Source organism: Psammomys obesus, unplaced genomic scaffold (assembly GCF_907164565.1).
Source record: "Psammomys obesus unplaced genomic scaffold, mPsaObe1.curated_primary_1811, whole genome shotgun sequence".
Taxonomy (NCBI): Eukaryota; Metazoa; Chordata; class Mammalia; order Rodentia; family Muridae; genus Psammomys; species Psammomys obesus.
The window spans coordinates 21,774,274-21,789,154 of NW_026596109.1; the positions used below are offsets into that span (position 1 = coordinate 21,774,274).

The 14,881-nt window shown below is 36.4% G+C and overlaps 1 protein-coding gene across 1 annotated transcript in view; it reads right to left on the bottom strand.

Annotated features, from left to right (window-relative positions):
• The window catches only part of Usp34 (ubiquitin specific peptidase 34), a 185,071-nt gene that overhangs the window by 122,228 nt on the left and 47,962 nt on the right, over nt 1-14,881 (bottom strand). The window contains 7 exon segments of the mRNA XM_055628770.1: nt 208-848; nt 1,324-1,454; nt 2,828-2,957; nt 3,140-3,265; nt 10,179-10,271; nt 10,368-10,449; nt 13,686-13,747. Of these exon segments, the coding sequence (XP_055484745.1) occupies nt 208-848; nt 1,324-1,454; nt 2,828-2,957; nt 3,140-3,265; nt 10,179-10,271; nt 10,368-10,449; nt 13,686-13,747 (1,265 nt within the window).

Genomic DNA, 14,881 nt, shown 5'->3' on the forward strand with positions numbered 1-14,881 from the left:
GTACACTGAACCAAGAACGTTGAGGTACACTAGCAATAATCACATTTTTACCTTTCATTTTACATTTTTTCATTTGACAACCAAAAAGTTACATTTATATTTTGCATTATACTACTCCTGAAAACTATTCAACTAAGATCCAAAATGTACTAGCAGAATTTCACTACAAAAAATACAAACTCAGCATTTATTTTTAAGCATGCTTACCCATCATGGTGGTGGTGGTGGTGGTGGTGGTGATGGTGGTGGTGGTGGTGGTGGTGGTGGTGATGATGATGCTGTGGACCAATAAACTGCCGACAATTAAACAATTCATTCCCAATAGTCTCCCCGAGGAAGTCCCCACTTCTTGTGATACAAGACTCCTGAGAGCCTTGTGCTATGTGAGCAGAACTCATTTCCCCTGAAATATCATGTTCTGGATCTTCAGAGTGAGCACAGGCATCTAGCATTCGTATTCGATTATCTACAGACGGCAATGACTCAGTGTTAAAAACCAGATCCTTTCCTGTTCCACTACTTGTCCCATTTCTTTCAGATGTGCCTTGGGATTCCCCCAAGCAAATGCCTGCTTGGTTTTCTAACTTTCTGTTTCGAAGTTCTGTGCCACAACTATTTTTGGGAGGATTATGACCATGATCATCATCATCTTCTTCTTCTTTAAGGGCTTCTATGTCTGCAATGTCTTCTGATTGTACCTCACTTCCAGGACTCCCAGCTGACTGGCTTGCATGGCTTGAATTGACTTCATTGCTAGATCCATCACTGTGCCCACTACTGCTACCAGGACCACTGCTTCCATCTTCACCACTGTTAGCAGTTTCATCAGAACTTCCTTGCATGGATTCCTGTATTTATGAACAAATGCATTTAAAACTTTAGCCCAACTAAAGTGGAAAAAAAAAAAAAAAAAAAAAAAGACTAGCATGTATATAATGTGCTATTTTTTCTCTAAAGATTATATTTATTTGTTTTGAGTGTCTGTATATATGTGTGCTACAGCGTACATGTGGAGGTCCTAAGAAAACTTGAAGGAGTTGGTTCTCTTCTACTGTGGATCACAGGGATCCCGAATCTGTCAGTCTTGATGGCAAGTGCTCTTACGTGTGAGCTATATTTTGAGCCCCATAACATGCTTTTTAAAAATGCTGACAAAAGTCCTGCCACATTCCTTTTAACACTACAAAATAAATATACACCTCAAAAGACATCAAAAGTAATATGTTAAAAGATTCCAGTGTGGTATTTATATTCCTAGTTCAAATAACAAACATGGCACAGGTTTTCTAACGCCTTTTAAAAGATTCTAAAGCATTTACTCACCTCTGTGTCAGAAAGTCGCTGCTGCACATGTTTGGTTCTATTCATAAGCTGCTCATCCATCTCAATGTCACTGGCTCCACTCTGGTGTGTGTCACTGTTATCACTACTTTGAGGGCTCGCTGCAGGAGACCCTAAAATAAATTATTAATTTTTATTTCTGATTTGAATTAACATATATCTGATAGGACACCATGCTTTGATTTCTTGAAGTAGTTATCAAAGCTTATGCTAAGCAGCCAGAAACACCTCTAAATTTGTTAGTTCTGAAAAAGATAAGCATAATCTCAATCCAAACCTAAATACTAATGATTTTAAACAAAACTGGTAAGATGAGGTATGGGGCTATATGGCTCAGTGGTAAAGTCGTTTGCTTAGGACTACCAAAAAAGAGTTATAAAAAAAAGAAAAAAAAGGAAAAGGAATAGTCTAATAGCTTAGAAATCTGTCTTTTTCTCAAATAAAACCTGTGACTGCAGCATACACTGCATAAGCATATATGCTACATAAAACCAATGAGCTAAAAAATCGTCAGAACTCCCAGTCACACTGTCATGCATTTCTAAAGCTCAACTTACAAGGTGAAGGAGCTGCTCTTCTAAGCTCTTCTTCCTCTGAAGGAAAAGGAAAAAACATGAGGAAAAATTCTAAGTGACTGAGCTTCCTGGGATAGCACAGATGTTATTTATGTTGTTAAGATACAGACAGATAGGAACACCTGTCAAGTATGGGCGCCCGGCGCACAGAAAGGTCTAAAACAAAGTATATAATGTCAAAAGAAACTGGGTTTAAATACATAAAGTTTTACAAACTCCTTCACGTTTACCCACACATGCACCCAACAAGTTAGGAAAACTATGATGTACAAAAACTAAAATGAGAATTGTTAAGTTCTACTCTTAGAACTACTTATTAACAAAGCATTTTGTTCCTTTTCCACAGGAAAGAAAAACAAAAAAAAAAATTTACTAACTTCTAAAAACATGTACATTGTTTGAAGATTAAGTAAAAAACAGTAACCAAAAACACCTTATCATCTGAAGCATAGCCTACTTCCCGCTCCAAACAGGATACTTCACTGAAATTTTACTCAAAATGAAGGTGAACTTCTGAGTACACACCATCTTTTATGTCAAATACGTGAATGTTTAATGTATCTCAGATCATGATTATTCTAAAATTTTAGAAGTCTATAACACAAAATTAATTTTTGATTCATATACTTCTTACACAAAATTTTCACTTTCAGACTTACAAACAGCCTATATATAATTTTACCTATTATTTCTGGTACACTTATGACTAGCAGTGGCCAGATACATGAGTGGAGATGTAGGGTTTTTATGGGCAGCAACATGTCTTTATTCAACAAAGTTGTGAGGTCTAGAGCACTCTGAATACTCAGATTAGGAGTGTTCACACTTTACCAGCAGGGAATACCTGACACCATAATAAGAAACTCAACATCTGCTAAAACTTATTTCAAACTACCATATTCTTGACTAACCTTTCTTATTTCCAATGGGCATATTAGTGTTTAATAAAGATGCAAAAGAACTCTGCTTCGACAGTTGAGCTTTAGCTGCCAGTGCATTATTCCACAAAGCTTTAATTAACATTGATGCCAAGTACAGTGTCTAAAAGACAGATATTAAGGTTAGAGGCTCTGGGCAGATATATAAAAAATTTAACACACACAAAAAAAAAAACTAAATGAAATTAAAACAGTACATAAATTACAAGTGAAATTATCTGACAACAAAGCAAAATTCTCATTTTGCAGAAAACAAAATATTCCAATATATTCTCAATGTATTACCTGTTCAGTATGAGCACTTGGCTCAAGAGCAGAGACCAGGTTAAGTAAATGTCTAAGAGGTACAGGGTCCAGATTCTTGATCAGTGAAGGGAATAAATCATGAATATACCGACTACAGTGTTTCAGCTATAAAATAAAGACACAGAAGTTTAGGTCGTAATATGTAAATTAAGTAACAGATATAAAAAAAACTAGGTTGAAAAGCCAACAAGAATTTTATACACTGGTAAAAGACTAATTACTGATTAGATAAATAGTACTATTTTTAAAAATTAAAAAGAGAATTTAACTGACTTATCTTAAACAAACGACAAGCTAATTTTTAGTTAGAAAAGAGAAGCAAGTAATATATACATTTTTCAGAGTTCAAAAATAAAAACAATTTCAGTATCATTAACAAAAAAAACAAAAAACAAAAAAACAAACAAACAAAAAAAAACAACCTGAAAAGTTTTGAGGAAATAGCTCAGAGATAGAGCGCATGTCTAGAGTGTGAAACTTTGGATTTGAGCCCCAATATTAAAAATAATGTACGCAATTCAAAGCAAAAACATGGCCTGGAGACATAAAGGCTCAGTAGTTAAGAGCACTGGCTGTTCTTCTACACTTACAGGGCTAATTCCCAGCACCCACATGGCAGTTCAAACTAGTCCCACAAGAATCCAATGCCCTCTTCTGTGTACATGTGGCACATACACATGCTTCAGCAAAACATCAATACACAAAAATAATAAATACATACAATGTCAACAAATTAATTTATGTTTTTATAAATTGCAGTTTATTCACTTTGTATCCCAGCTGTAGCCCCCTCCAAATCCCCACCTCCCTTCCTCCTCTCCTCCCATGCCCCTCTACAAGGCCACTGATAGGGAGGTCCTCCTCCCCTTTCCTCTGACCCTAACCTATCAAGTCTCATAGGACTAGCTGCATTGTCCTCCTCTGTAGCCTGGTAAGGCTGCCCCCTCCCCTTCAGGGGTAGATGATCAAAGAGCCAGCTACAGAGTTCATGTCAGAGACAGCCCCTGTTCCCCTTACTAAGGAACCCACCTGAAAACTGAGCTACCACGGGCTACATCTGTGCAGGGGTTCTAAGTTATCTCCATGCATGATCCTTAGTTGGAGTATCAGTTTCAGAAAAGACCCCTTGGGCCCAGGTATTTGCTTCTGTTGCTCTCCTTGTGGAGCTCCCGTCCCCTCCAGGTCTTTCTATCTCCCCCTTCTTTCATATGATTCCCTGCACTCTGCCCAAATTTTGGCTACAAGTCTCAGCATCTGTTTTGATACCTTGCTAGGTACAAATTACTTTAAAAAAAAAAAAAAAAAGAGGAAAAAAACAAAACAACCACCACAAGCAAAATGTTTTCAGGTAGATTATATTCTGATTACAAATATTTAAAAATTTCTAAGAATATGCCACAAATTCTTCTCAAAAATAATCCAAGAACAAATCAAATGGTAAGAAAAATTCTGTTTAGTAAGAAGCAGAAATCTGAAATACACAAAAAAAATGTAGTATTAGTCATGAAAATAATGGTTCGTATTTTTATAATTTACATTTAATTTTGGTTATCGGGTATCTTATCTTTAGTTGAAAAGACACAAAAAAAATTGCCGGGCATGGTGGTACATGCCTGCAATCCCAGCACTGGGGGAGGCACAGGCAGGTGGATCTCTGTGAGTTTAAGGCCAGCCTGGTCTACAAAGTGAGTCAGTACAGACAAGGCTACACAGTAAAATCCTGTCTCAAAAAACAAAACAAACAAACAAAAAAAGTGGCAAAAATTTTTCTAGGAACCATTTTAGATAGAATATTATGAAATCAAATTTGGAAAGTATAAAATACCATATATTTTCATATTCATTAACAACAAAATTCACAGGTTATACAAAGAAAAAATAAGAGCACTAGGGAACAGAACTGTACTACAGCACCTGAGACAGAGACAGAAGGTTAAGATAAGTTGTAGCTACTGCTGAGTCTGAGGGCAACTTGCGGTTCATGAAATACTACCTTAACAAAAAAAGGGAAAGAGGAGGAAAAGATGAAAAGAAAAAAAGGACAATTAATATTTTAGAAGGCTTATCATTATTGGATTAACTGGACAAAGACTTTTTTTTTTTAACACCTACATTATAAAACCTTTCAAAGACCCAACAGTGGCACACACTTGAGGCAAAGGAGGTGAATTTCTGTGATTTTACAGGTAAGCCTGGTCTATACAGCAACGTTCAGGACAGCCAGGGCTACATCATGAACCTATTTCTCTGTCTCTCTCATTCTACAGACACACACACACACACACACACACACACACACACACACAGTTTTAAGAGCTAAAGGTAAAACAAAGAATACAAGGCATAGAAGAACAGCAAGATGGATCAGCAGCCAATCCTGACAACCTGAGTTCAATCCCCACTGGATGTAAGGAGAGAACTGATTTCTACACATATGCCCTTCCAACAGTCAAATAAAAGGGATAAAAGGAAAATTATTCAAGAATACAATGTAGGGACAAAAGACCACGAACAGAGAAATCACAAATAAAAAGCTAAAAAGAATACCCAAAGTGGGGTATGATGGCGCACACCTTTAGTCCTAGCGCTCAGGGAGGCAGAGGCAGGCAGATCTCTGAATTCAAGGCTACCCTGGGCTACAAAGCAAATCAAGGACAGCCAGGGCTATAAAGGGAAACGCTGCTCAAACAAACAAACAAACAAACAAAAAAAAAAAAAACCAAACCTGGTGCTGAAAACTACAATAGCTGAAATGGAAAAATATATATTTTATTGCGGTATTTCCCAAAACATACTATGGGGGTTCAGACATAGGTATGAGCTACAAGAAAGAATTAGGGGGGGCTGGAGAAGTGGCTCATTGGATTAAGAGCACTCACTACTCTTTGTCAATAAAGCACACATATATACCCCAAGCATGAGGCCATGAGTTCAGATAGCTAGCATCCACATAAAAAGATCCTAAAATCAGCAAAAAGGCATGAGAATCCCCAGGGATTGCAGGCCAAACTATTCTAGCTTATTAAGGAAGCTCCAGATTAAGTGAGAAAACATGCATCAAAAGAAAGAGAGAGACAGAGGGAGGAAGAGCAAGAGAAAAATACATTTAATGTGGATCTGAGGCCTTCATGTACACATGATTATGCATAATTACAGGTAAACTACCGCATAAAAACTTGAATATATCACAGAAAACCAAAAACTGATCCACAGCAAATACAGGAAGTCAGAGTAAGCACTATCTTCAAGAAAGAAAAACAAAAGGCTTGCTTTAAGTATAAAGAGAAAATACTGAGAGACCATGAGAAGAATACAGAGCACAGAAGAAAAAGACATGAATTAGTATTGTAATAGTTTACTAAAGAAAAAAAAAAAAAAAAGGACATAAAGGCATAGAAAATATTTTCAATTAAGCAAACAGAAAAATCCCTGAATGTTAGATGTTACAAGAGGTCCATTCATGTACAAGAGGCATGGAGAATAGCAGCAAATACAGGGCCAAGGGAGAGGGGGAGAGGTACTCTTCCACATCACAGAAAAATATATTGAGAGCTGCAAAACACACATAAAGGCACAGCTATCAGAGGAACAGCTATTTTTCCAACAGAAGCTGGAAAACCAGAAGTGCAAACAAATTTCAGGTTCTGAAAAACAACATACCAGCACGGGTTATTTTACCCAGCAAGTGTCATAACTGATCCTTCAAGATCAAATGAGATCACCAGAAAACACCGATGTTTATATTACAATCTGTAACAGTAGCAAAATTACAGTTATAAAGGCGCAACAAAAATAACGTTGTGGTTGAGGTCAGCACAACATGCAGAACTGTATTGAAGGGCTGCAACATTAGGAAGGTTGAGAATCACTGCACTAATGGAGATGGGGGCTAGGTAAGAAAGTGAATGTGAAAGAAGAGAGCAGACTGTAAACCACAGAGCTAGTAATGTGGTATACAGCACAATTACACAAGCATCCAAAGTTAAATGGATACCTCAAGTGACTGAGAAAAGGATGAGTTACTGAACAAATGAATCTAGGAGGAATACATAAAATGACAAAAAAAAAAAAAGAAAAAGAAAAAGAAAAAAGAAAAACTGTATTACATATCATTTCTAAAACCAAGACAAATTTTAGTTTGATCCAAGATGAAAATATAAAATGATAACAAAAATACACAGGAAGAATCTAAAGGGTAATTTAATTGTTTCATAATCTTAGAGGAATAAAAGCAGGTCTATCTATATATTGATTTGGTTTTTCAGCGCAGACTCTAAAGGATAATTTTAAAGCAGACTTCACTTATTTGTCTGTTTGCTTGTTTGGTTTTTCATGGCAGGGTTTCTCTGTGTAGGCCTGGATGTCACTCTGCAGATCGGGCTGGCCTCAAACTCATAAATCCGCCTTTCTCTAACTACAAAGTGCTGGGATTAAAGGTATGCACCACCACTGCCTGGCTAACAAAAGCATTTTATGACACAAATGTCACAGGCCAGAAAAACAAACCTGAAATCACAAACTTTAAAATGACTACCAATAAATAAAATGTATACATAGGGGCTGGAGACAAGCTCCAATAATTCCAGTTCCAGACACTCCAATGCCCTTGGCCACCTCAAACACCAGCAATCATGTGGCACACACCCACACACACATATACATAACTAAAAAGTAAAGCAAGATGACCATCACTTTAGCAAACACTTGTCTAGATATAGAAGGCACTGGGTTTCAATATGAACAACACACACGAACTCACAAACACAAACACACCCTACCATAAAGAAAAGTGGCCACTAAGATGACTCAGTGGATAAAGACACCTAATACCAAGTCTAATCCAAGTTTGACTCCTGAGACTCAGTTGGTGGCAAGAACCAACTTTTTTATTAAAGATAGATCTATCTATCTATCTATCTATCTATCTATCTATCTATCTATCCATCCATCCATCTAGCTATTTATTTATACAGTACTTAGCCTGTGTGCATGCATACATACCCGTAGAGGGCAGCAGATCTCATTATAGACAGTTGTAAGCAACCAAGTGGTTGATGGAAATTGAATTCAGGACCTTTGAAAAAGTAGACAGTGCTCTTAACTGCTAAGCTATCTCTCCACTGTGGAAAGAATCAACTTTCACAAGACTTCATGTGTGTGCCATGACATATGGGGTCCCCCTCAAATAAGTAAATATTTAAAAAGAATAACAGGCAAAGCAACTAATAAACATCAAAGAATATAAACAGATATTCCCAGAAAAGAAATAAAAACTATCTCAACTTCATTCGTAACACAATAAATGCAAAATAAAATACTAATATCTTTTCTCATCCATCAAATTCACAAAAAATAAAAACAAGCTTAATGACAGTACACAAAGAAGCTAAGGAAAAAGTGGTACAGTGTTTACAAGAAAACTAAATATCTGCTTTAATGTATTAATTCTGCTTCAGTAGAGATTAATCCTATATAAAAGTTTTGTACGAAAAAAAAAGTTTTCTGTGAGCAAGGATACTACGATAGTAGCCTTTGTATTATAATGACTAGAGAAAATATGTCCATGAATGGGAACAGATTAATTATTTCGCATCTAAATAATGACACATCTTAATAGTCTTAAAAAGAATATTAATCAGGCTAGGAAAATGGTTCCCTGATTAACAGCAAATACTCCTCTTGCAGAGTAACTGGGTTTAGCTCCCATAACCAACACGGAAGCTCACAACTTCCCTTAACGCTGGTTTTAGGAGATCTGACACTATTATATTATTTGTAGGTTTTGTTGTTTTTGTCTCCACAGGCTTCTGCACACATGGCACACATATATATTTATACAGGCTCACACACATGCATGAATTAAAAACCTATATAGCAATGTTTTCAGAAACATTACAGCAAAATAAAAAACAAAAATTAAACTAAAAGCATGAAAAGTCTGTTGTATGCACTATTTATAGAAACAAATATATATATATATATATATACACACACACAATATATATAGTGAGCTATGTATCTATGTCTGACCTCTATGAGCATAAGAAAAGCTATTTCAAAGACAAAGGTGCAAAATAAAACATAACAATTCAGTAGGTATTCATGGGGATTCTGAGGCCAATGTCATGTAGGGACTAAAGGATGGCTATTAGGTTTTTGTTTTGGATTTTTTTTTTCTTTTAATTGTATGCCACAGATGTGTGAGTGCTTTCATAGGCCAGAGAGGATGTCAGATCCCCTGAAATGCAGGTTACAAACAACTAAGAGCCACCTGACCTGAGTCTGGGAACCAACATCTGGGTAGCAAACGCCCTTAACGTTAACTCTGAGCCATCTCTCCAGTCCTACTTCACATATACTTTCCCATTTTAGAATCCTGAATCATGCACACGGATACAGAGTCACTCAAAAAGTTAAAGAACAAAGGAGAAGCAAACACTCAGGAATACTGACGGAAGTGCTTAATCCCAATACTTAGGAGGAAGAGGCGATGCATGGGCATCCAGGGCTACAAAGTGAGACTAGGGTATGGAAGGAAGAAGGAAGAGGGGGAGGGGAAGGGAGGCAAAGGGAAAGGGGAAAAGGGGAAAAGGGAAGAGGGAACAGGAAGAGGAAGAAGGAAGGGGAAAGGGGGAAGAAGAAAGGGGAAAAGGAGGAAGAAGGGAGAAGGGAAGGGAAGGAAGGGAAAGAGAAAAAAAAGGGAAGAGAGTGGAGGAGTCAGGCAGGCAAGCATGGAGCTACCACAGAAAAATATATAAAATCATGGTATTATGATTATAAGGGTAGACTTTTTACAAATGGGAATAACAGAAAAATGTCTTTATTAAAACTGAGTAGACCCTTCAGTTTTACTGATTCTAATATCCTGTATTCTATGAGATACATAATAACACACGGACTCTGCCAAAACCAAAGAGATTCCTTTTACACCTTCTCTATATCTTGGTGTCCTTTCATGAAATAGCAGCACTGAGAGTATTGGAAAAAGTTTTAAGTAAACATGAAACATCAGTATTACCTGTGCTGCAGCCCAAATGCAGTCAATATGCTGAGTGCTCAGTCGTCCTTCAGCAGCCAAGAAATTCAAAATCACTTGGCACTGCTTAATAATCTACAAAAAATAAAACTTGGTGTAGTAACTTTAAAAAAAAAAAAAAAAAAAAAAACCTCTCAATATAATTCATAGCCAAGAAAATTGTCTACAAACCTCAATATGTAAATTTGGTCCAAATATATGCTCCACTACATTGTTGCTAATGAGCCAGTCCGCAAGTTCTTTTGCAATGGACCTAGAACAAAATAATTTTAAAGCATTTTCCAACGTGTAAAAAACGAAGACACAATAGAAAAACCTAAATTTACTTTGATACAGTACAAAGAAATATAAAAAATTATTCAGAATAATACAAAGCACAACTAAATTGAAAACTAACAAATGTAATATTTCCTGAATTTATAAACAATTAATAACTGAGAAGTTAAGGCAACAAAACCAACTACCCAGGTGAGAATACCAAGTTTTTAGATTTTGTTTCCATAAATTAATTTCACAGTAGGCACTGGAGCATTTGAAAAAGATTTCCCAGTATCGCTTCTATAATGAAGTACACAAAGTAGAAAGTAGTTACGTAACAGATGAACACATAAGAATTATACCCAAAAACAAACGTCACATCTCCTTCCTGATACTAATAAATAATTCACCAATGAAGAGATAAGTCATATGCCTATAATTGTAAAATGAAAACAATCAAAACAATATTGCTGATATACTTCAACTATTTCCATGAAGTTCTACTAAAGATATTATCTGTAAAACTCAGTTTTGCTTGGAATATATGAAATTCATCAAAATAAAATAAAACCTCGACCCTAGCACTTAGGGGCTAAGGGGAAGGAGGATCACCTTGTATTTGAGGTCGCCATGTTCTACAGTTAGCAATTCAGGGTTACCCAGAGCTACAAAGTGATTCATCTCAAGAAAAGCAAAAAAAAAAAAAAAACAAACAAACAATTTATTTGGTTTTGGCCAAGGTGAGTCATTTTTATAATGAGCATTTACCTTAAGTTTTAAGAACTAAAAAATGAAGACAGTTCATACTTGTATGAAATAGTATAATATAAACAGTGTGAGAAAACTAGAAAAAATACGAATGTGAGAGTATTGTTGGGAGTATTTCTTAAAACTTTTTAAGATATATGTATTACATAAAAAAATTGCCTGTTTTAAATGAGAAGTTTTCAATGCAATTTAATAAACATTTCAATCGCTTCAGAAAAATCCCATTTGTGATCCCACTTGCAATTAAGTCAATCCTTATTCTCATTTCCAGTCTTATTAGTCTTTCTGTCTCCATAATTTGCCAATTTATACATATTTCAGATAAATGGGATTACATGATAACATTTTTCATGGAGCTTTGAGGAATGCAAGGAGACATTCTTGGTGGTTCTAGGGATTCTAGGGATTGGAACCATGGCCTTTGCGCATGATATATCCAGCTGTTATTTGGCATCTTCTATACCTGTGCTGTACTGTGCTACATTTGTACTTAGGGAGGTGGTGTGTGGGTATATATATGCATATATATGGATGCACACTGAGTGTCTTCCCTAACTGCTCCCTAATCTACTGAACCAAGAGCTCACCAATTCAGCCATCCTAGCTATCCAGTTTGCTTCAGGGACACTCTCCCTGTCTTTGCCTTCCAAGCACTGGGATTCCAGCAAGGCCCACCTGGCACTCTAAGTGGACTGAGGATCCAAACTCCAATCCTTTTGTTTATATGACCAGCACTGAACAAACAGGGCCATCTTCCCAGCTCTACAGTTTTTGTTTGCTTTCAGTTTTATTTCTGTTGTAATATATGCCACACTTTGACTATCTGACAGGCTTTTACATATTATAAATTATATTCACAATCCATTCCTTTTTGTTTCTTGTGCTGGGAATTGAACATGAAGCTTCATTCGTGTGAGGCAAGTCTTCTATCAGTGAGTTTCATTCTCTTTTGTACTGTTCTCATTGTTCTTCACTCTCACTGTACTGTTTCATGATGCAGATATAATCAAACTTTTTATTTTTATAATAAATGTATGGGTGTGTCTGTGCCTATGAAGACCAAAAGAGAATGTTGGATTCTCTAGAGCTGGAGTTGTAAGTGGTTGTGTGCAACCCCTTGTGGGTTCTGATCCTCTAGAAAAGCATAAGCGCTCTGAACTGTTGAACCATCTCTCCAAAACCAATAAACTGAACTTTTTACACATTTACCAGGTTCATTCATGTGGTAGGGTGTATTTTTTAATTAACAGTATTACATCATGACAATACTACACTGTTTACCCAATTAAGTTTATTTTGTAATACGTATGAATACACTGTTCTTTTTATTGCTAAATACCTTTATATTGTACAATTCTATATCATTCTGTTTTCTACTAAATCTCTGATGGGTATCTGTATTTTTTCTACTTCTAAGTAAGTTACTACTTATATTCAAGTGCAGGCCTTTGGAGCATATGTTCTTATTTTTCATGACAGACACTAAGTAGTAATACTGAAGACCCATATATTTATTTTTTAAACATATTTATGGAACTGTCAACTTGTTAGACCAAGTAATATTTCATTATGGTTTTAATATGCCTTGCAGCCCCACTCCTTTCTTTTTAAATCAGCCTTGCTATATGGCTGAATTCTGTCTCACATTTGTTAGGAAGCTAAGGATCATCTTAAACTCCTGATCCCCCTTTCTCTACCTACCAAATGTGTGTACTACCACAATCAGCTCAGACTCATGTGTTTGGACTTCTTGTCAGATTTATATGAGTGTGGATGTCTGGGAGGGGCAAAAGAGTGTTGAATCCATGGAGTTGAAGTTACAAGTGGTTGAAAACACACAACACAGGTACTGGGAATTAAACACAGATCCTGTGGAAGCAAGTGTTCTTAACCACTGAGCCATCTCTCCAGCCCCTAGTATATGTTTTTTTCCTTAAAGAAATTTTTACATATACTCCTGTGGGGTGGGGGAGGTGCCTGAACACATGCACAGTGCTGCTCATAGAAACCAGGGGAGGGCATGCAATCCCTAGAGCCGCAGTTACAGGTGGCTCCGAGTCATCTGACATGGGTCCTCTGGAAGAGAAGCAAGTGCTCTTAACCACCAAACCATCACCCAAGCACTGAAGTGTATGTTTTTAAAGAACAAGTTTCAAAATACTGTTCCATACAAACTGAAGCCACAAGGGAAAGATTTCCAATGAACATTTTAAATCAGATAAAGTCACAACTATATTTACTATATAAACAATAACAAATTAGTATACTTCAGCCAGGCACACATCTTTAATCCCAGCATTTAGGAGGCAGAGGCACACAGAGCTGAGGCAGCTCACAGCTGTACACAGCTCACACTTTGTACACACAGCCTGGTGTACAAAGTGAGTTCCAAGACAGCCAAGAGCACAGTCTATTTCTTTTTTAAAAAGGTGTAATTCTTTATCAACTAATGTTCCTACTTACGTTTCTGTGTCTGATACCAATGATTCGTTATTGCACACATCATTGAAAGTATGAAGCTGATTCTAAGATTAAAGAAAAGAAATTAAGGTTTGTCCTTTTTAACAATACTATTAGCAAATGTCAAGAAACAAAATAAATGTATTGCATATAGACCACAACTGATAAGACTGCAATTATAAAATGGAAGACAGAAAACCATAAGTATACTACTGTATCATAATAAACAGCAAATTTTTTCAAGAGGAACATTTATGCTTTATTTCATTAAATACATTTGAGAAAATAAAATTAAGTAAAGAAAAAGGTAAATAAAATATAGGCAGAAAACCATGTCATTACAGACAAAGTTTGAAGAAATGTTCCCAGGCAAAACTGAGTTGAGATTTATCTAAAAAAATGTCAAATTTACAAAACTCAACACCTAAGTAAATTAGATTACTTTAAATGTTCAGTGTGCTGACATTACAAAAACTACATAAGAAACAGAAAGAAATAAAGCTACTGGGAACCAGAGTAAACTAAGCGTAAGGAGTCAATTTGTTTTCAGCAAATTGTTCATGCAACACTCAGTCTTCACCTATGCCCACTTCTAGATACTCAAACACAACATATTTTTATCATTTTCACCCATTTTAAATAGTTCTTGACAATGTAGTTAAATGAAGCCTGCTACTCAATAAACAGTGGCTTCTGCCTGATAATTAATTCTTGCTAATCACTGTCAGTTATTTTTCTTTCTGAAAACACTAAGTGCAGAATATTGTACAGGCCATGGTTGTGCACCCCTGTAATGCAAGTACCCAGGAAGCAGGGGCAAAAAAAAAAAAAAAAAAAATAGTGGATTTACAGACATCCTGGGCCATATAGCCAAACCCTGGACCAAATTCATCATGCTTTTCAGAAACAGTAATAGAAAATATTTAAAAACAGCCAGATGCCGGAGCATACTCCTGCAATCCCAACGGTCAAGTCAAAATCAAATCAGCCTTGCTACATGGTGAATTCAAGGTTGGTCTGGGGCCAAAAAGAAAAACAGAAGAGAAGAGAGGGGAAGAGAGGGGAAGAGGGGAGCGGGAGCTGGAAGGGAGAGGAGAGGAGGAAGCAGCCCAGGAAAATGGCTCAGTCATGCTTGCCAAGCATAAGGACCTTAGTGTGGATCCCAGCATTAAAAAAGCTAGACACAACAACATATGTTC